The following is a 22086-nucleotide window of genomic DNA, read 5'->3' on the forward strand; positions in this document are numbered from 1 at the left end:
GTCCGAGGGAGTCGAGTATAATACTTAAGATTGCTTTACACAAAAAGAAAAATAACTTAAATTGCGACAAAACCACTAATTTTGACTTCAAAATTAAACAATTGAAATGATTTTGATAAAAATTCTGTAGCGCCTATCTGTAAGTTATATACTTTCAGATAAAAAAAATAAAAAAAATTTCCACATCGGTTAGTAACTGACTGAGTTAAGAGGTAACAAACAAAATTAAAACTGAATTGAGAACCTTCTTTTTGAAATCGGTTAAAAATGAGCCATTAATGGTGCGCCACAAGTGATTACTGGTTATTTTTTTTTTTTTTAAAGAAAACAAAGCCGATTTTTTGCATTGTTGTCAAGTGATTCGATTAAAAATTTTACAAAAAGTGTAATTTTTTTTTAGAAATTGTAATTGAGAATTATTTTATTTTAAAACACTAATTATTATTATAATAAAAAATACACATTGTACACAAATTAATCAAAATGACACCAATTTCAATGACTGATTTCTAACAACGAATACTTGTTTCCAGTAGTATAGTGTTTCGGTTTCAAGGGTGGGATATGGCGTGAATTTACAGGGTACAGAGGAATAACACCTGAGTCCTCAGGAATGGCAACGCATGGGGAGTAATATAGGCGAAACAGTATACTCTGTTATGTCCATGGTACTGCCCATGTCTATAGGCGACGGTTACCACTTTCCATCAGGTGGGCCGTCAGCTTGTTTGCCATTATAAGTTATATAAAAAAAAAGGATCAAAACAATCAGTGAAAACAAGCATCATTATTAATCATTATACCGTCTGCTCCATTCTTTCATATACACATAATTATGAGAATTTTGTATTGTTTTCGTTTTCCATATTTAATCTTCCATATTTCATCTAGTTACTTACTGTTAAATATTCAAGATTATTTATTTGTAAAACATGCGTGTAAATACAAGCAGATGTTAACAATACAATCTCGTTCGACATGTTTAGCCTGTACGACATACAAAAATATATAGTTACACAGATAGTTTTAAATCGAATGTGGAAGAAGCGAAAGAGGTTTGTATGAATTGAAGCATTTGGCGTTCTATTGTTTCTGCCTACCCTAATGGGAGACAGGCGTGACAGATATGTATGTATGGTATAGTTTTAAATTATACATCAAGTCAATTTCATACAATTACTCATTATCCCATTCTAATTTTAAATACATTTAAATAAATAATAATAATAAATGTCAGGCAAGAATAAAAGAACGATGTCACAGTAATGTTAATATTTTTTTTATACTACTTAGCAAATGGCAAACAAGCTGACGGCCCACCTGATGGAAAGTGGTAACCGTCGCCTATAGACATGAGTAGTACCATGGACACAACAGAGTATACTGTTTCGCCCATAATACCCCCCATGCGTTGCCATTCCTGAGGACTCCGGTGTTATTCCTCCGTACCCAGTAAATTCACGCCATATCCCACCCTTCAAACCGAAACAGAGCCATGCAAACACAACTGCTTCACGGTTGAAACACGAATGGGACAGAGGTACCCAAACAATCGACTTTTGTACAAAGTCTCCCTCTCGTAAGTAAATATAAATAATGAATTCTTTAATTTTATCATTAAAGAATTCACATACATTGTAATAACATTTATCGATTAAGAATTTTGTGTATAACAAATATTGCTTCTTATATAACTCTTATAAATATAACTGGCAAAACCCCATGGCATTATGGGGTGACCTGTGCCCAACAGTGGACAATTCACAGCTAATATGATGAAAATAACTCTTACCTTTAAACAGGACAGGTGTCCATTAGCTTGTTTTAAATACTGCGCTATGACGCCGCTGGGCAGCGGGCACTGATCGTCCCTTATATGGACAACGCTCACTAACGCCACCTTCAAACAGCGGATAACATATCTTAATACATATTACATAAATTCCGAGACACCACGCCGGCATACATAGACCATCAGTGTTTGCCGGCTGAAGAATTCAACGACCCGGAGGTTGTCGCCTCCGGAGTTGAAGCCGGGGTAGTGGGGTATACTCTGAGGCCCCTACCTCACCCGCCAACACGTCATCCTGGCGGGCATGAGATCTCCCTGTTGATTGATTGATAAATTCCGTCTCCCACAAATTTCGAAGATTCGCGTTGTATGGTTTTTGATATACTTTTTTCCCGCTACTTGGGTGTATCAAGGTAAAATATACACCAGTTTTTAAGTTAAACCTTCAGGAATACAACTGTGTAAACCGCATCCAATTTCGTAGCTTTTGAGTGATACCGGAAGAAACAAACAGACACATAAAATTTCTAAAAAAAATTGTTTTGGTTTTTATTAGTCTTGTTAAGACCACTCACATCAATTTCTCTTAAATATCTCCCATGTACAGATATCGTCCAGTTACAATTTTGTTATAATAGTAAAATTATTTTTTGAAGCCGGTTGAAAAGTTACTATATATCGTAAGTGCTCACAGTATCGTCGGGCCTCAGTTCCGCCGTGTCCCTCTGGTCCCTCGCCAGTATCACCACGAGCGGGTAGCAGTTCCGCGGCGGGGCGCCCAGTTGGAGAGGCTCGTCTGCCGTCAACCGCATCAGTTTTTCGTCGTGAGAGTTACTTCTGTAAAGTTATATAACAGTTAATCTATGCATTTGAATTGTGAATTCCAATTTGGTCGACAATTAATCTACGCATTTGAAATGTGAATTCCAATTTGGTCGACAATTAATCTACGCATTTGAAATATGAATTCTAATTTGGTCGACAATTAATCTACGCACTTGAAATGTGAATTCCAATTTGGACAATTATTCTATGCATTTGAATTGTGAATTCCAATTTGGTCGACAATTAATCTACGCATTTGAAATGTGAATTCCAATTTGGCAGACAATTAATCTATGCATTTGTGTTGTGGATTCGAATTTGGCTGACATTTAATCTACGCATTTGAATTGTGGATTCGAATTTAGCTGACATTTAATCTACGCATTTAAATTTTTTTTTCTTCGGCATCCTGAAACGATTTATAAGATTTTTCCGAAAGTATTTACTCCCGGGTTATACACCTATGCCAATTTCATCAAGAGTGAAGTCAAGTTTTAAAAGAAATAAAATCTTAAATTAATAAATTAGTTAATGTATAAAATTTCAGGTTATTAAAATAATAAAATAATAGTCGTTTAAAATCTACAGTAAGATGTAACACCAATCTATACTTATAAAAATAAAATCGTTTGTCCTGACTGGCTATTAACGCACAGCCAAAACTAATAAGCCTAGAATAATACAATTTTGAAAAAAGGTTTCTTTTATAATGTAAGCATCCGCTAAAAAAGAAATTTAGAAATTGATTTTTTTTGAAATTTTCAACTTACAAGGAGAAACACTAAACCAAGCGTACAAAGCCGCGGCCAACAGCTAGTACAATAAATAATAAAAACAACTTAACTACAGGTTATTTACACCTGACATGACATATTATGTCAAACATTATATGAAAATATTATATTTAAATTTAAAACAAAGTAAATACGACATGGCTAATAAGGTATGAATTTTTTAATAAATTTAAATATATAAGTTCCCCTCATTAATAATCATAAACAATTGTTAATGTGGATTTAAATTTTAATATAAATGTAAGTCGATGTTTATGCGTCGAAAGAAAAGAAGGTTCAAGTAAGGGTTCAAACTTATACTGATGACCTTGACGACTGTAACGATAACGAAATAGGGTCGATTCTGAGGCGACATTTTTCATTATTAAAATTTCAATTTGATATTAATGAATGAATAATAGACTGTAAAATCGTAGTGAGTGGCAAGAGCTCCAACGACAAGAGCTCAGAGAGAGAGAGAGAGAGAGAGAGAGAGAGAGAGAGAGAGAGAGAGACGTAGCTCTTAAATAGGATAGATAGATAGACTAACAAAATGGATCTGGAGGGAAGGGATTGCGGGCTACCAGTCCCATTGCTAGCAATATACCCTGTTAGGTCGACCTCCACTCGGTTTCCCCTGGAGACCATCGTGTTGAATTCCAGATATATTCACCATGATGGGCTAACTGGCCTGCATTTTCATTATCCATCTATCACCCCAAACTGGTGCCCCGCCAGTATATACCGTTAGCGCTGGTGAGGTTACCATTGCATTATCATTCATTAAAAAAAAAAAAAACAAAATGGATCTTACTGTATGGCATGAAATGAATTTGAATGAACATTGTTTCCCGCTTTCACTCTCCTTTCAATATCTCCTTTACACTTTCCAGACCTCGTCAACCTTGTATTATTATAATTAATACTATAACTGCATTTTGGATTATTTCGTTTGTTGCATGAAAGTAAGATAAATGCTGTAGAGATGAGAGCTTTGAGAAGTATGTGTGGTATTGCATTAAAAGATAGAGTAAGGTTCAATGTGATAAGAGAGAAGTGTGGACTGAAAGACGATGTAGTGACAAAAATCGAAAAAGGAATGTCGCGTTGGTTTGGTCATTTGGAGAGGATAGATGAAAGAAGAATTACGAAAGAGATTTATCGAGCAAGAATGAATGGAGATGTCGGTAGGGGCCGCCCTAGACGGACCTATGTTGACCAAATAGGCGACGTGCTGAAGAAGGGCCAAATTAAAAGTACCCGTAACCGGCGAGCGTATATGAAAAGATTGATGAATGTGGAAGTAGCGAAAGAGGTTTGTTTGAATCGAAGCATTTGGCGTTCCATTGTTTCTGCCTACCCTAATGGGAGAGAGGCGTGACAGACATGTATATATGTATGTACGTTTGTTACACATCATACACACATAAAGGTCTTTCCACTTTATCGTTTAAAAACGAAAATTAATAATATAAACAACGTAAAAACGTGAAAAAATAAACATATTTCGTAAAACATGTTATTAGGTCAGGGCTGAGTAACTGTATTTCGGCTTTAGTAAATACAATTTTTTATCAATAGATACATCCATGGGTCATATTTTAAATGTAATAAAGTTTAAAATCGCACGTATCTTGAATTTGAATAGTAAATAGTAACGATTTATATCTACAACACGTATTCGTTATGTTTATATAAATACTAGCTGACCCGGCAAACGTTGTTTTACCATATACATTATTTCTAGAACTATACATGAAAATTCATCGTACTACAAATATTATATTAAATTGCCATCTTGCAACCCTTTTGCGGAATATAAAAATCGCGATTAAAAAACAGAGATAGATAGTTAAAGGGTGATAATTTGAATTTGTACGTATTATTCAATGTTAAAACATAAAAAAATAAAGTTAAAAAAAATTTGTCAAAAAAAAATTAAAAAAAAAATTTGCGGTGGGTCACCCTTATCATTGAGGTGTATGAAAAATAGATGTTGACCGATTCTCAGACCTATCCTAAATGCACACAAAATTTCGTAAAATTCAGTAAAGCCGTTTCGAAGGAGTTTGATAACAAACACCGCGAGACGAGAATTTTATATATTAGATAAAAAAAATACAAGATCAAATCGTCAAATAACAGATGACATTTTCTAATTGTCATTGTATTTTTTTTTATATATATTTTTGCCGCAATAAAGAGTTAAATAAATAAATAAATTTATCGGTTTGTTTTCTCAAAATCTGGTTTCTTCAAATTTACATATTATACGTTTCTGGTTTTAGTATAAGCTCTATTGTATGCTAGCGTTCACCCGCGACTTCGTTCACGTGATCGGAATACACCGGTTATAACCACCATGTCATATAGTACGTGTATAGCAAATTTCATAGTGACTGGTTAAGACGTTAAGGCACTATAAGACAACAAACAAAAAAAGTCATTTGCACGTTTATAATATATTCCTGTCACGCGGACTAAGTCGCGGGTAAAAGCTTTTTTTATGCAACTTAAAATGGCAAACAAGCTGACGGCCCACTTGATGGAAAGTGATAACCGTCGTCTTTAGACATAAGCAGTATCATAGAAATAACAGAGTATACTGTTTCGCACATGATACCCCCATGCGTTGCCATTCTTGAGGACTCAGGTATGATTATTCCTCTGTACCCTGTAAATTCACTGCCATATCCCACCATTCAAACCGAAACACAGCCATGCAAGTACAACTGCTTCATGGTAGAAACACGAATGGGACAGAGGTGCCCAAGCAAACGACTTTTGTACAAAGTCTCCCTCTGGTGTTTACGGCCAGTGTTATGTATATATGTCATGATACCCCCCATGCGTTGCCATTCCTGAGGACTCAGATGTTATTCCTAGTTAATATCATAATAATTACGCGAACGTCATTACTTACTTAATAACATTACATTACGGACTCATTAATCGTGATGATTTGTGATGAACTCCGTACTGTGTCTCCGGACAACGGCGAGGATTCATGATCACACAAATCGATTATGTGTTGTCACGTTGCTTCATTTTTCGGTAGGGATGTTAACGAGCTGCCGTGTGGTTCCGGGATAGAATGGGTTTTTTCCCCTTTTTCCCCGTGGATGTCGTAAGAGGTCACTAAGTGAATTTAATGGTCGAGATGGGCAGCAGCGTCCCTCTTAATACATCAAACCATTTTCCCACACCATTTTCACAATTATTTTCCTAATAGCAATTGCCAGGGAAGAAAATGATTCTTAAAAATGGGGATTAGTAACTCTATTAACAGCAACGTACCCTATCAGGTCGACCTCCTCACGGTTCCCTCTGGAAACCATTCTGAATGATTCATTATTGAATTTGTCATGATGGGCTAATTGAACCGCGTCATCTTCACCTATCATCTATTACTGATGCCCCGCCAGTGTATATCGATAGATTCATTATTCCATTATTTTCTATTAAAAAAAAACTACGATTACCAATTCATCTACCAGGCGTGGCAACTACTGGCAAAACTCCCAAGTTTGTTTATTCTTTTGCTTGTAAATTCCATCAAAAACATAAAATGTAAAAAAAGCCAAGTCTGCCATCGCAGTTCTTTCACTACAAAAACTTGTGAAATTTCATTTACCATAGTCCGTTTCTAGACTAGGTGTTATTTTGCGGAAGTCCCTATCATTAGTTAATTCTAATCAAGAATTATTATAATACTGCTATGTATGTTAATTATTATTATTATTATTTATTAATAAGGGTAGGATGGGTAGCAGAGTCTCTCTTTAAACATCTCTAAAAGCCTAACTGCGGTTACCAATCCGCCTGCCAATTGTGGCAATTACTGGCAAAATTCGTCATATAGGAAAGGCTTATGGCTTATCAGTGGACAGTTAATGATTGAAATAATAATAATAATAATTAATTAATATTCGAGTATTGGCAGTCGCACACATATTAATAAAAAAAAACAAATAAACAAAAAATAATTCTAAACAGCTAACAAGTCAGTTATTTTAGTTAGTGTCTACGGAAGTACCTATTTGACAACTTTGTTATAAATCTAAACAATTACTTATCAACATTTATAGCGACCGTATTAATGTTACAAACATATTTATTTCTATAATAAATATAATGACTTGGCAATTAATTCGACAAACCAGTTTCGCCGGCCGATCAATCCTAAATGTCACACTTTTTTTTTTAATTAATTTATGTGCCAGAGCAAAGACAAACCACTATTAGCACGAGATCGCAAATGACTGAGAAACGGTGCATTTGTTTGCGAACTTGATACAAAGCTGTTAATAAGACAATGGCACAGTTAAGTAACCGAGTTATTCGCTAAATGTCCCATATCGTAATTATTACAAGCACTAAACGGTTTCAATACTTAAAATATCAATGCGGTGCCAGTAGGCGTATAGCGGGCAGGGGGGGGGGTGGATAATTGGGTCCCATAATTGGGTAACCATCGTGGTTAAATCTAGTGGAATTCGTTAGGATGGGCTAACTGACCTGCTTTTACCGTCACCTATAATCCCTTACTGGTACCCCGCCAGAGTACACCGATAGCGTGGGCGGGGTTACCATTTCATTATCATCAATTTAAAAAAGGCACATAGCTCTAGTGCCTTTCTTGTACTCTGTATTCTTGTGACTAACTTCTAGAGATAGTCTAATAACATTTGTAATAATTCAATAACAAAAAGGCAACAGTCGCCTAGTAGACATGAACAGTAACATTAACATAACAGTATACTGTGTCGTCCAAGATAACCCTCACGCTTTGCCTTTCTTGAAGGCTAAAATATTATGCCTTTGTAACCTGAACGTAATTTAATTGTCATATCCCACCCTTCAAGCCAAAATACAACCATGTAAACAACTGCCTAACGGCAGAAACACGAATGGGATAGAGGTACCCAAACAGACGACTTTTGTAGTCTCTTTTATACAAAATTTTTAACTTTTGTTAAAGTCAGGATACAACCTATCTGTGTAGCAAATTTCATTAAAATCCGTTCAGTAGTTTTTGCGTGAGACAGCAACAAATATCCGACCATCCATCGTTACAATCAAGCGCATTTATTACACTAATAGGATACGACCTGACCAGTTTCGTCGTGTCAACGTATTATCAAAGGTATAAACACTTGTCTTAAATCGTAACAGACGTCTGCAATAATGTTGTTGCACCAAATAAAAATAAATTGACGGCGATTAGAAAAACCGATGATATCAGAAATCATTACTTGCAAGCGTTTGTTTTTTCGAGTTATTTCCAAAACGAAGAGGTATGGAATAGCAATGCGTGGGGGGAAAATATATCATGGACGAAAAAGTATACTCTCTTATGTCTATGGCTCGCTCATATCTATAGGCGACGGGTACCATTTTCCATCAGGTGGGCCATCAGCTAGTTTGCCAATCTAAATTGCATAAAAAAAAGTTTCTTAATAAGTATGTATTTTTTGTGTTAATATTATTGTCAACTCTGAATCAAATAGCGAGGAGGGAACTCCCAGTAATATTTGATCTCTCGAAATAAAAAAAATAAATAAAAAATCGAGGGGAGATTCATTCCATTTTCATCTATTAAAAAGATTTTCTGATTTGTTTTTGCCTCCGACATTGAACTAACGTGAACACTTTTTAAGTGGTATAAATACCTGGTGAATTTGAGATGGGTAGAAGCGAGGATCTCTGGCAACGAGCCCCATAGCGTCCTGTGCAGCTCCCTGACGGGCGCTCCCCACCAGCTCGCATGCCAGTACCGAACTGTCGAGGATACGCAGCAGCTTACACCTGCAGGAAATACGTACATCAGACCATTTTTTATACCATTACAAACTAGGCATGAGTATCTATATTATACCGATCCGATATCTATGTATTGGGTTGCTCTGGACATTGATGGTGAAAAAAAGGTCGTCACTCATTTCGATAATGCCCATATCAGTCAGATATTTTCAAATATGTTAAAAATCTGTTATTCAATACTATCCTTTGGATAGCAGACTTTTAACATATTTGTTATTGGATCAGTATCTATATGGATATTGTAATTAAAATATATAGATATTACTATAAGACAGGGGTGGCCGACTTGACCCAAGATTTACAGCTTACTGACGAAACCGTGTTCGATCTACCATTTATATACTTCTTGAAATCTCAAATGAAACAGTACAGTATTCAATTATGCAGTATTGTAATATTTTATATTTTATTAAAAGGGAAAACATGAAATTGAAAATTATTCTTAGTAACTACTTATTTATTTTAGTGTGAACATTGCGTCTGAGCATCTTTCGCTAGATTGGCCAAATTATATTTTTTGTCTTGCCACGATCGACTGGACTAATTAATAGTGGCGAGTAACGAACCATCCTTGCTATAAGGTAACAAACTCACTCTTACATTTATGATACTAGTAAGGATTTATAGGGGGGAAAGGGATTATTAGTAATGGAGACTGAGAATCCCATTGCTAGCAATATACCCAACCAGGTCGACCTCCTCGCGGTTCTCCCTGGAAACTATCATGGTTATTTCCTGATGAATTCATCATGATGGGCTAACTGGCCTGTTTTCATTGTAATCTATTACCCATCAAAAAAAAGTAAGGATTTATAAAAAAAAAAAATAGAAGAATGTACAGTCGCTGTCGTCGTTTGTAAACAAACAAGTGTCGTGCGGCTCAGGTGGTTAAATTCAATTGGACATAACCGTGGGAAGGGCTAGTTACTGTAATAAAATTGAACCGGGTCATTAAAAGCGACAATATCACTTGTACATACATATAACAGTTATATTTTATGACGTACATGCGACTTTAACGTACAACTGCTAAAATTTGTTAACTGTACAATAAAGTCGCGTTGTGTGTAAACTGGTGGTGGGCTACAATAACGTTTTATACTTTTGGCAATTCAATATTTGTAAATATTAACCGTGGTCAGCGTCTTCCACTATATTTGGTCGAGAAATGTTTTTTAATAATTTGAAACAATAATTTAATAATTAATCATAGAAAAAGGACATAAAAATTGCTTATTGTAATTTTTTTTTACAACACAGGGGGCAAACTAGCATGCGGCTCACCTGATGGTCAGTGACTACCGCCGCCCATGGTCACCCACAACACCTACGGCATTGCAGGTGTGCAGCCGGCCTTTTAAAAAGGATTATGCTCTTTTCTTGAAGGTTATGTGGTCGTATCGGTTCGGAAATACTGCTGCTGGAAGTTGATTCCAAAGAGTGGTTGTGCGTGGGAGAAAGTGCCTTGAAAAACGCACGGTGGAGGACCGCCACTTGTCCAGATGGTTAGGATGAAATTTTAGTTTATGGCGGGTTGTATGATGGTGAAGTGGTTAAGTGGTTTTTTCAGGATCGACAAAGCGCACGTAATAAACCTGGTATTGCAGGTGCTCATAGGCTACGGTAACCACTGACCATCAGGTGGGGCATATGCTTGTTTACCACCTCAGTGGTATAAAAAAAAATAAGATATTATCTTAATAATAATATGAAGAACTAGAATATTAATAATAGACAACATTAGTATTGGACTCTAAATAGTTCGCATACATAATGCAGTAGGTAGTTTCGAAATGTAATATTCAACATATTTATTGTCAAGGACATGCGAGTTTAAATTTTTCGGTAATAATAATTTTATTGCTACACACAAACAATATAATTTATACCGGTCAAGTGTGAGTTGCGGCAAGCGGATTGCGTATGTTACGAGTAAATAACATGAAAACCGGTCAAGAGCATCTATCGTACACTAATAGGAGAAATAAGTTTAAGTTTTCTATACATAATAGTACTGTAAATTGTGTATTTTTTGTTATTTTATATGTAAGTATATATAATGTTACATACATTACATATTTTATATATTTTTTTTGTTTTTAATTATTTTGTATGTAAGTGTATATATAAGTATATATGTAGATAGAATGCAGGGCTTTGTCATATATGTTTTAACCGTGTGTTTTAACCGTGAAGCAGTTGTGTTTGCATGTCTGTGTTTCGGTTTGAAGGGTGGGATATGGCATTAATTTACAGGGTACAAAGGAATAACACTTGAGACATCAGGAATGGCAACGCATGGGGGGTATCATGGGCGAAACAGTATACTCTGTTATGTCCATGGTACTGCTCATGTCTATAGGCGACGGTTACCACTTTCCATCAGGTGGGCCGTCAGCTTGTTTGCCATTCAAAGTTATATATATATATATATATATATACACAGTGAAAAGCGTATTGTACATCGTTGTATTGGTATATATATATATATATATATATATATATATATATATATATATATATATATATATATATATATATATATATATATATATATATATAGTTGTATTCGTCTGTGGTTCCAGTATATTGTGGCTCAAGAGTAAGGGCGCCGAATGGTTCGGAAAGTTGAAAGTTGACGAACTTAAAAGCTTTTATGTACATTCTGTATAATATTTATATACCTTACTATGGTATGCAGGTTGTAGTGGATGTAAAGTCCAAAGGCACTTAGTAATATTGAATATTTATTATTTTAAACTACGAGTACATGTAAAGTGACGACGTGTTATACGGGCCGAGTGGCGGGAGCGAGAGGGCTCGAACGAACGAGACAGAATGAATGATTACTAAACACATTCTTTTTTTCTTCATTGTGCACAAAAAGCTATTAAAGTAAAAAAGAAAAACATAATAGTGCACAAAAGCGAGCTTATCTCTAAAAGAGATTTCTTCCAGCAAACCCAATATGAGGAAAACTGACAGTTTATTAGTACAGTGAACGCTCTATATAAGCAACATTCTTTATATTTTATTGATTTTACTCAGCTTAGTTAGTAAAAGAAATAGGTAAAAATATTTTCCAGACGCTAAATATTTTTATACTCCTTTTTCCCCTATAAGCAACTTTTCCCAATAAGATTTTTTTTTTTATTGAAATTGATTCAAATGAGTTACTTATATAGAGCGTTCACTGTAGTTATTTATCAGTGAATCTCATGGGCTGTATTTTTTATGTTCTTTGTTACAGAGGAATAACATCTGAGTCCTCAGGAATGACAACGCATGGGGGGTATCATGGGCGAAACAGTATACTCTGTTATGTCCATGGCACTGCGCATGTCTATAGGCGACGGTTACCACTTTCCATCAGGTGGGCCGTCAGCTTGTTTGCCATTCAAAGTTGTATAAAAAAAATGAAATGTGTAATAAATTGCAAACAAGTTTTATGGTATTCCGCAATTCCATAAATAGATATCATTATCATTTACTAATGTCGTCATACACATACGAATACAATGTAATAAGCGTAACAATGATAACAGACACGACAATCCTAAGATATTACAATGACAAATGTTATCTGCTACTTATTATTGTGGACTTGATGAATTAATCTAGTATTTTTTTTTATACCACTGAGGTGGCAAACATGCATACGGCCCACCTGATGATAATCGGTTACCGTAGCCTATGAATTAATTATTAAGTAATTAATTAAGAATACCTATTTTCCCCGCAAAAACCGGCTTTTTTGCGTAACAAAATTAATATGACCTAGTCATATCAATGTTATTTTTATGCGTATATTCCAAAAGTAAGTAAACAATAAAATAGATTACTTTTAAATGGCGTATAACAATAAAACATACGCCAAATGTTTAAAGTAACCTTCAGCAACACAACTGTGAAAACTGCATACAATTTGGTGCAGTAATTTCTTCTTGATGCCGGCGCTAACATACAAACAGACAGTCATACAAATTAAAAAAAATAGTTTTAGCATCTTTAATTGATGTAAATTTCTATTGAAGCGAAGTGGTGTTTTTATAAAAACCGCGTACAATAATTTGAAATATTTAATTTTTCTTTTTACACACTTTCAAGAATAATTTTCTTAAAAAGGAACCAGAGACAAGAGAGAACACACACTAATAATAAAAAAAAAACAGAAGTTGCCACCTTCCAAAAATAAGACAACCAATAAAAATCGTTACCACCTATGAAAAATAATAATATTTTTGGAACTTTATTAGAATAAACTTTATACTCCAACACTTTAAAATCAATTTTTCTAAAATATCTCTCCTGTAGAGACATCATCTTGTTACAATTCTTTTATTTTAGTAAGCTCTAAGTGATTCCCCGAGGTAACCTACCTGAATATCCGATAGGATCGTCCTCCTTCAGTTTGAAGGTGAACGGTATGTGTACCCTCTGCATCAGTAGCCTCGGAGGCTGCATGGCGCGGCTCCACGCCACGTCACGACCCTCGCCGACTACTCCGATCACTTCCATATTTCTGGAACAAAGTAACACGCTTTTACTTAACTGTCAAAGGTTTTAACGAGGTGAAGATGGGAAGAAGGTAAGTGATGATAGATAAGGATGAAATCAAGTCAGTTTGTTCATCGTGACGTTTTCACTTAGAATTTTATTACTTAGCAGTAAAAGTACAGGCTTTTTATTAATGGGTGATAATGGAATGGTAAACCAGCCTGCACTTTCTGTATACGCTGGCGGGGCACCAGTAATGAATGATAGGTGATAATGAAAGTAGGTCAGTTAGCCCATCGTGGCGAATTTCCACCAGAATTAACCATGATGGTTTCCAGGGGGAACCGCGTGGAGGTCGACCTGATAGGGTATATTGCTAGTGATGGGGCAGTTAGACGCCATTACTAACAATCCCTTTCCTCCTGTAAAAGTACAGGTAAAAATATGTATTATTATGTTACAAGCGAATAGTATTTGTTTTATCTGTCCATTGCTGAACATTGGCCTCCCATAGACTGCCATAAGGAACAGTCCTGAGTCATCTGCTTCCACTGACTCCCTGCAATGCATTTGAGGTCGTCCTTCACTGCGTTTGCCCATACGAGGTTGCCACTCAAGAACCTTTCTTCCCCATCGGTTGTCGATTCTTCGAGCTATGTGACCAGCCCATTGCCACTTCAGCTTGCTTATCCTTCCGGTTATGTCGGTTACTTTGATTCTTTTGCGGATATCCTCGTTTCGAATTCTGTCACGCAAAGAAACTCCGAGTATAGCCTTCTCCATAGCCCGCTGAGTAATTGAAAGCTTTTGCATATGGGAAATTATGTAGGATTATGGTTTATAAGAGATGGAGATTAACACGACTATTTAGGTAAATGTTGATAATTTACATGGGTCATCTCAACGTTTCCACCAGGTTACAGGGTCGAAATAACCCAGGTATATCGTTTTTACCCAACTGTTTGTTTTTATCCAACAATTATCATGTTGTTTCAGAAGTGACACGCCTGTGAGGTGAAATGGGCGGCACAGTATAATTACGTATGACGGCATTATTCATGTTTACAGGTGACAGTTGCCATTTTCCATTAGTAGAGTCGTCAGCTTGTTGGCCGTATCCATTAGCATGAAATGGGTGGGGATTTATTGATCTCCAATTAATTGGTTTTAAATACAGTGATACAGCAAGTACACGTATGCATATGTACATATGTTAGCTGGAGTCAATTAGACCCAGTAGGTAGTCTGTTTCACTGTTAAATTTCAAACCAAAGTATCATCATCGTCATATGTATCACACTCCCATCTCGGCGTCTCACTGTCCGACTCGACCCACTGAAACTGCGTAGAGACGTTGCATCTCTGTGCATCTTCTACCGAATTTATCATGGAGAGTGCTCTGAAGAATTGTTCGGATTGATACCTGCTGCTGATTTTCACCATCGTACAACCCGCCATAACCTAAAATTTCATCCCAACCATCTGGATGAATGGCGGGGTCTTCCACCATGCGTTTTTCAAGGCACTTTCTTCCACGCACAACCATTCTTTGGAATCAACTTCCAGCAGCAGTATTTCCGAACCGATACGACAACATAACTTTCAAGAAAAGAGCATATTCCTTTTTAAAAGGCTGGCAGCACACCTGCAATGCCGTTGGTGTTGTGGGTGATCATGGGCGGCGGTAGTCACTTACCATCAGGTGAGCCGCATGCTCGTTTGCCCCGTGTTGTAAAAAAAATAAATAAAAAAGAGTCGTCAATTGAATACAGGCTTCACCCAAAATGGAAGGGGTTTGCCAGCAATTAACACGATTGCCAACCGTAGTCAGCCTTTGGCGATGTTTTAAGAGGGACTATTAAATTCCCTTAGTCGCTTCTTGCGACATCCATGGGAAAGGAAGGGGTGGCGCATTCTATAAAGAGATCACACGACAATCACTCGGAAAACAGAATATAATTATAACAAATACGTATTGCTTCGCAAAACAAATCCAATGACAACAAAATTAATAAAGAGAAAACCAGATGTTTTGTAGACATATTAGATTGAAAACATTTCAATTTAGAACGCAGCGTCTACTTGTACAGACATGTAGATTTTGAGGAGAACAATAATATGTTCAATCTGTACAAAATATGGAATCAAAGTAGGAGTAAATTGTATCGATAGTAGAAATAATGATGAAAATCGGTAGAGTAGTTACATATATAATATTTTTTTTTATTTCTGTATAAAATAGAATATCAGTGTTTTGCTCTTTTGAGGGCAAAGCAATAAGCTAAGTTGTGATCATTTTGCATTACGTACTTTCTTTTTGTTTTCTTTTTTGTATGTTTTATTTTATTTCTTTTTTAAGTACGAGTATGTATCAATATGTAGTGTTATAAGTGATGCAAATAAATTATATATTTATCTATCTAATTAACAAATAAAAAGACCCATGTAGGGTCTTTTAACACTTTTTTCTTTTTTTTTTTTAACGTGATACTGTCAATTTATCTTACCAATACAATAAAATTGTAACTAGACGTCTGATATTAAAAAAATATATATATATGAGGAGTCTCAATAACAGCAATAGAAGTTGAAACAATATTTTTTAGAAATTTGGTGTATCTATCCGTATGTTCACTCCGGCGTCACGCAAAAACGACTGCACCAAAATGGGTGTGGTTCTAACAATTGTATTTTATCTTGATACGCTATCTAGAAGCGGTATATTTCATTCGTTTTTTTTTTAGTGTAGAAATCCACGAATACGAAGTAGAGAGCAAAAGCTTAGTTTGTTATTAAAAAAAAAGTAAATACATAGATGTATTTAGTTTTTTTTTTTAATGTTTAAAAACTGGACGTGCGGAATTACTTGATTACAAATATTTCCTTAAGATTAAGGCCTCATTTGAATGACTATATCATTTAGTTTGTTAACAGAATTGAGCAAATATACAAAGTATGATGTAAACATGTATGTATTATTATCAGAGAAGAGATATGAATATATAATTACACATTCATACAACAGCTGACAACGATATAACGATAAACATGTAAATATAACTACGTACTAACTACTTATTATTTTGCAACTGTTTACTATAATTTCGAAAAATCATTTACTTAATACCTATTAACATCGTAAAAGGAAATATTAAAAAATTTCAAATTTCGATTCTAACCAGTGTTTTTTTTTTTTTAATGGTAATTAAATGGTAGCGTAACCTGTGCTATTGGTATACACTGGCGAAGTACAAGTAAAGTATGATTCATTCATTCATAAACATTCCATTTATCAATACAGAAACATTAAGACTCTGGGGGCCTACAATGAAATGAAATTCCGAATTTTCGGGCTCAATTTCGTGTTTTTGTTCGTACCGAAATCGACCCTGTAAATGGAACTTAACATTTCGTTTGTCATAAATCCTATCATAAAAGTTCAAAGGAACGATATTTTAGCATTTTTAATATTTTTAAACGGGGTACCGTGTAATTTTAGCATCAAATTTTTGTTTCGTTCGGTACCGAAATTTCGGAAAACATTACATGGTAGGCCCTCTGCTCTATCATTACTCTTCTTTGAAACGCGCATTTTCCAAATTACTTAAGCAGCAAATTCTAATACCTTTTTCAAACTCACGATCGTAACCTACGTTTTTGTGGCACTCTGCAACTCTCTAGCCCTTCACACCGTACTGGTATTTAATTTTTTTTTTGTTATATAATCGTCACGGCTCTGGAACATGCTTCTTGATACCAAGAAAAAACTTTCGTTGCATGTAATAATTTCTGATTTCATCGGTTTTTCTAATCGCTGTCTATTTTTTTTTTTGGTGCAACAACATTAGTGCAGACGTCTGTTACGACTTAAGACATAAATGTTTATACCCTTGATAATACGTTGACACGACGTAACTGGTCAGGTCATATCCTATTAGTGTAATAAATGCGCATGATAGTAACGATGGATGGTCGGATATTTGTTGCTATCTCACGCAAAAACCACTGAACGGATTTTAATGAAATTTGCTACACAGATAGGTTATATCCTAACTTTGACAAAAGTTAAAAATTGTGTACAAAGGAGACGCCAAAAGTCGTCTGCTTGGGTACCTGTCTTCCATTCGTGTTTCTGCCGTGAAGCAGTTGTTTGCATGGCTGCGTTTCGGTTTGAAGAATGGGATACGGCAATGAAATTACAGGTTACAGAGGTGTAAATTTTTACTCCTCAGGAATGGTAATGCATAAAGGGTATCATGGGCGAAACAGTATAGTCTGTTATGTCCATGGTACTGTTTATGTTTAGAGGCGACAATTAGCAATACTAATCAGGTGGGCCGTCAGTTTTTTTTGCCATTCTAAATTTAAAAAACATTACAATACAATGATTATTTAACACAATCCTGACAAATAATATTAATATAACTCCTCGACATGTTTTAATAATTGCATAATACTCTAAGACTAGGTTTTAGCTGTGACTTCGTCCGCGTAACAGGGTTATGTCCATTGTTCACGATGAAAAGTACCCTATGACATTTTCTATTCCATATAGTGCTTGTTTACCAAATTTCACATTGATTTGTTAAGCCGTAAATGCGTTAAAAGGTAGTAAACAAACTTACTGTTACAGGTGGGAAAGGGATTGTTAGTAATGGAGAGTAAGAATCCCATTGCTAGCAATATACCCAACCAGGTCGACCTCCTCGCGGTTCTCCCTGGAAACTATCATGGTTAATTCTTGACGAATTGATAATGATGGGCTAACTGGCCTGTTTTCATTCTTATCTATCACCCTTCACTGGTGCTCCGCCAGCGTATCCCGTTAGCGCAGGAGGGGTTACCATTCCATTTTCACCCATCAAAAAAAAAAACTCACATTTATAATATTAGTGAAGATAATTATATTTTTTAGAGGAAAAAAGGATGATACTAAATAGAAGTCTATTTTTTTTTTCTTCTAACTGATAACCTTAAAGTTAATTCTAAGCAGGTATATTAGAATAGACTCGAGCGGGAATCGAAGTTGGTATCTCATTAACGCAGTAGTTTACTTACTAGTGAAGCTTACTTTAAAATGACTTGATCAATATATTGTGAAACAGGTAAATATTCACGATGATGATGTACGAACAATGACTAGGCATTGTTCCAATCCCGACCTTGAACTTTGCCGTTAATTTTCATGTTGACGTGTTAATAGATGTTCATAAATTCAAATGTAAAGACATTTGAATTTATGAATTACAGAAAATATGCTCACGACGGCAATACTAGATAGGGTTTTTTTTTTTAATGGATGATAATGGAAAGGTAACCCCAGGCGCTATCGGTATACACCGGCGGGGCACCAATGAAGGATGATAGGTGAGTATGAAGCAGTTGTCAGTTAGCCCATCGTGACCAACTCAACAAGAATTGCCCACGATGGTTTCCAGGGGGAACCACGTGGAGATCGACCTAATAAAACATATTGCTAGCAATGGGGCTGTCAAACTCCATTGCTAACAATCCCTTTTCCCCCACTAGATAGGGTTCACGCCGTGTATGGGGAGTTAAATGTACTCTGTCGACGTTAGCCAAATACAGGGTTACGTAACATAAAGTGGGGGGAAGGAATCGTTAGTAATGGGGACTAGTTACCCCATTATTAGTATATACTCTGTCATATCAATAATATAATGAACTGTTAATTGATAAATAAATACTAGATAACATTAAACTATTATTCATTAAAAATAAATTAAGTCGCTGTATATGACTACGTGACATCGACCGCATCACCGTAATGAGAAAGTGCCTAGTTCCCTTATCACGGTAAATATACGCCTATTTTTTTTTAATGGATGATAATGGAATGGTTGTTCCGCCCGCGCTATCGGTATACACTGGCGGGGTGCCAGTGTGGGATGATAAGTGAACCTAAAGTAGGTCAGTTAGCCCATCCTGACAAATTCACCAATGAATCAATCACGATAGTTTTTAGATCGCGAGGAGGTCGATATGATAGGGTATATTGCTAGTAATGTGGTTACTAATCTCCATTACTAACAATCCCCTTCCCCCCTCCCCATATACACCTTTTTTTATACAACTTAGAATGGCAAACAAGCTGACGGTCCACCTGATGGAAAGTGGTAACCGTCGCCTATAGACATGAGCAGTACCATGGGCATAACAGAGTATACTGTTTCGCCCATGATACCTCCCATGCGTCGCCATTCCTGAGGATTCAGGTGTTATTCCTTTGTACCCTGTAAATTCACGCCATATCCCACCCATCAAACCGAAACACAGCCATGCAAACACAACTGCTTCACGATTGAAACACGAATGGGACAGAGGTACCCAAGCAATCGACTTTTGTACAAAGTCTCCCTCTAAAACCTGTTGAACAACAATAGTTAAATTTGTAATATTATGGATATATCATATCAAGTAAATATACCAAGGACAGCAAGAATCGAATGTCACGTTTTTTTATTTATAACCAAACTCTTTTCGGCTAGTTAATCGTAATAATCGTATTGACACGCAATTTCGTCATCTAAGGTATTCTAAATTTAAACGTCTCTGAATTATAACACCCTTCATGGTTTTAAAATAAGAACTGGGAGATTATTAGTCAATATTAATCGCCGTGTGTGCTCCGGCATAGAATGGGCCACCCTTTCCTTTCCCGTGGGTGTTGTAAGAGGCGACTTGGGGAGGGCGAGGGATGGGCAGCAGCGTCCCTCTAAAAACTCTAAAAGCCTAACTGCGGTTGCCAACTCAACTGCAAAGCGTGGCAGTTACTGGCAAAACTATCCTTATGGGGAAGGCTTATGTCCAGCAGTGGACAGTTAACGGCTGAAATAATAATAATAATTAATTGTGCTGATGGAAATCAGTTATTTTAAAGGACAACAGAAGGATAGAAATCCCGTTCTAAAGTCTTCATAATTAGCCTACTGCAGTTCATTGCTGGATATAGACGCCTACGAGTATGTCGTTTCTATACGTCTCACCAGAGGGAGACTTTGTACAAAAGTCGATTGCTTGGGTACCTCTGTCCCATTCGTGTTTCAACCGTAAAGCAGTTGTTTGCATGGCTGTGTTTCGCTTTGAAGGGTGGAATATGGCGTGAATTTACTGGGTACAGAGGAATAACACCTGAGTTCTCAGGAATGGCAACGCATGGGGGGTGTCATGGGCGAAACAGTATACTCTATTATGTCCATGGTACTGCTCATGTCTATACGCGACGGTTACCACTTTCCATCAGGTGGTCCGTCACTTTGTTTGCCATTCTGTTGTATAAAAAAAAAGTCTTGTACCGATGGGATAACGGGTAGCATAGGAGTTCTCATCACGCAAGGAAAACGACGAGTTGAAGCATGACCTTCAACTCTTGCGCCGTACATTTGACATCACTCCAGTTTTTTTTTTTATAATGAGTGATAATGGAATGGTAACCCCACTTACGCTATCGGTATACGCTGGCGGGGCACCAATGAGGGATGATAGGTGATGATGAAAGCAGGTCAATTAGCCCATTGTGACGAATTACACTAGAATCAGCCACGATGGTTGCCAGGGGGAACCGCGTGGAGGTCGACCTGATAGGGCTGTTGCTAGCAATGGGCCTGTTAAACCTCATTACTAACAATCCCTTCCCCCCGACATCACTCCACTTAGCCACAGTTCGTCCTACACTACGCTCGCCAATTCGCAGTCTTCATTCTAAAACACGTTTGTTTTAAACTATCAAGCCGAATGGTTTTACTACGTGCTAGCGTCGAATTTGTGTTTCAAGGCTTGCTCACTGTATAGGGAAAAAAGAAGGAAAAGAAAAAATACTAAGCACCTTGTTCAACATTGATATTGCCTAATTTTTCATATAATAGGAATGTTCCATAAAAAATAAAAACTTCAATTGTGGCTAAATCTATTGTTTTCATTTAAAAACTGTAAGTATATCCTTTTAGATAAAAGCCGATCAAGTGCGAGTCGGACTCGTGCAAGGAGGGTTCCGTACAAAATCATTAAGTTTATTTTTTTGTGAAACCACTACAAATTTAGGGTTTTAGGATTTTTTTCTTTACTTGTGTTACATGACATTGCTTCTTGTTAAATTTTATAATCCTAGGTCAATGGAAAGTACCCTACAGGTTTTGATTCCCTTTGCATTGACATTGCAAAAGATATATGAAACATAAACGGCCATATCTTTTGATTGTGTTGAATTAGAAGCTTGATTTCTTTATTTTGCTTTAAGACATTGTAGACCTGAGTGTATGATATTAATTACAACTTGATACCTCCACGTGTTGATAAGAAAAAGGGTCCTGACAAACAGACGGACGGACAGACAACTAAGTGATCATATAAGGGTTC

At 36.2% G+C, this 22086-nt stretch overlaps 1 protein-coding gene across 1 annotated transcript in view; it reads right to left on the minus strand.

Annotated features, from left to right (window-relative positions):
* The window catches only part of LOC113509284 (cell growth regulator with RING finger domain protein 1-like), a 41517-nt gene that overhangs the window by 14837 nt on the left and 4594 nt on the right, over positions 1-22086 (minus strand). Inside the window, exons 2-5 of the mRNA XM_052900420.1 lie at positions 13593-13735; positions 9063-9198; positions 2485-2629; positions 1793-1900 (exon numbers count right to left, since the gene is read on the minus strand). Of these exons, the coding sequence (XP_052756380.1) occupies positions 1793-1900; positions 2485-2629; positions 9063-9198; positions 13593-13735 (532 nt within the window). The remainder of the gene's footprint in view (positions 1-1792; positions 1901-2484; positions 2630-9062; positions 9199-13592; positions 13736-22086) is intronic.

The sequence above is a fragment of the Galleria mellonella genome, unplaced genomic scaffold, assembly GCF_026898425.1.
Source record: "Galleria mellonella isolate WM207_F2 unplaced genomic scaffold, CSIRO_AGI_GalMel_v1 utg65, whole genome shotgun sequence".
In the NCBI taxonomy this organism is placed as follows: Eukaryota; Metazoa; Arthropoda; class Insecta; order Lepidoptera; family Pyralidae; genus Galleria; species Galleria mellonella.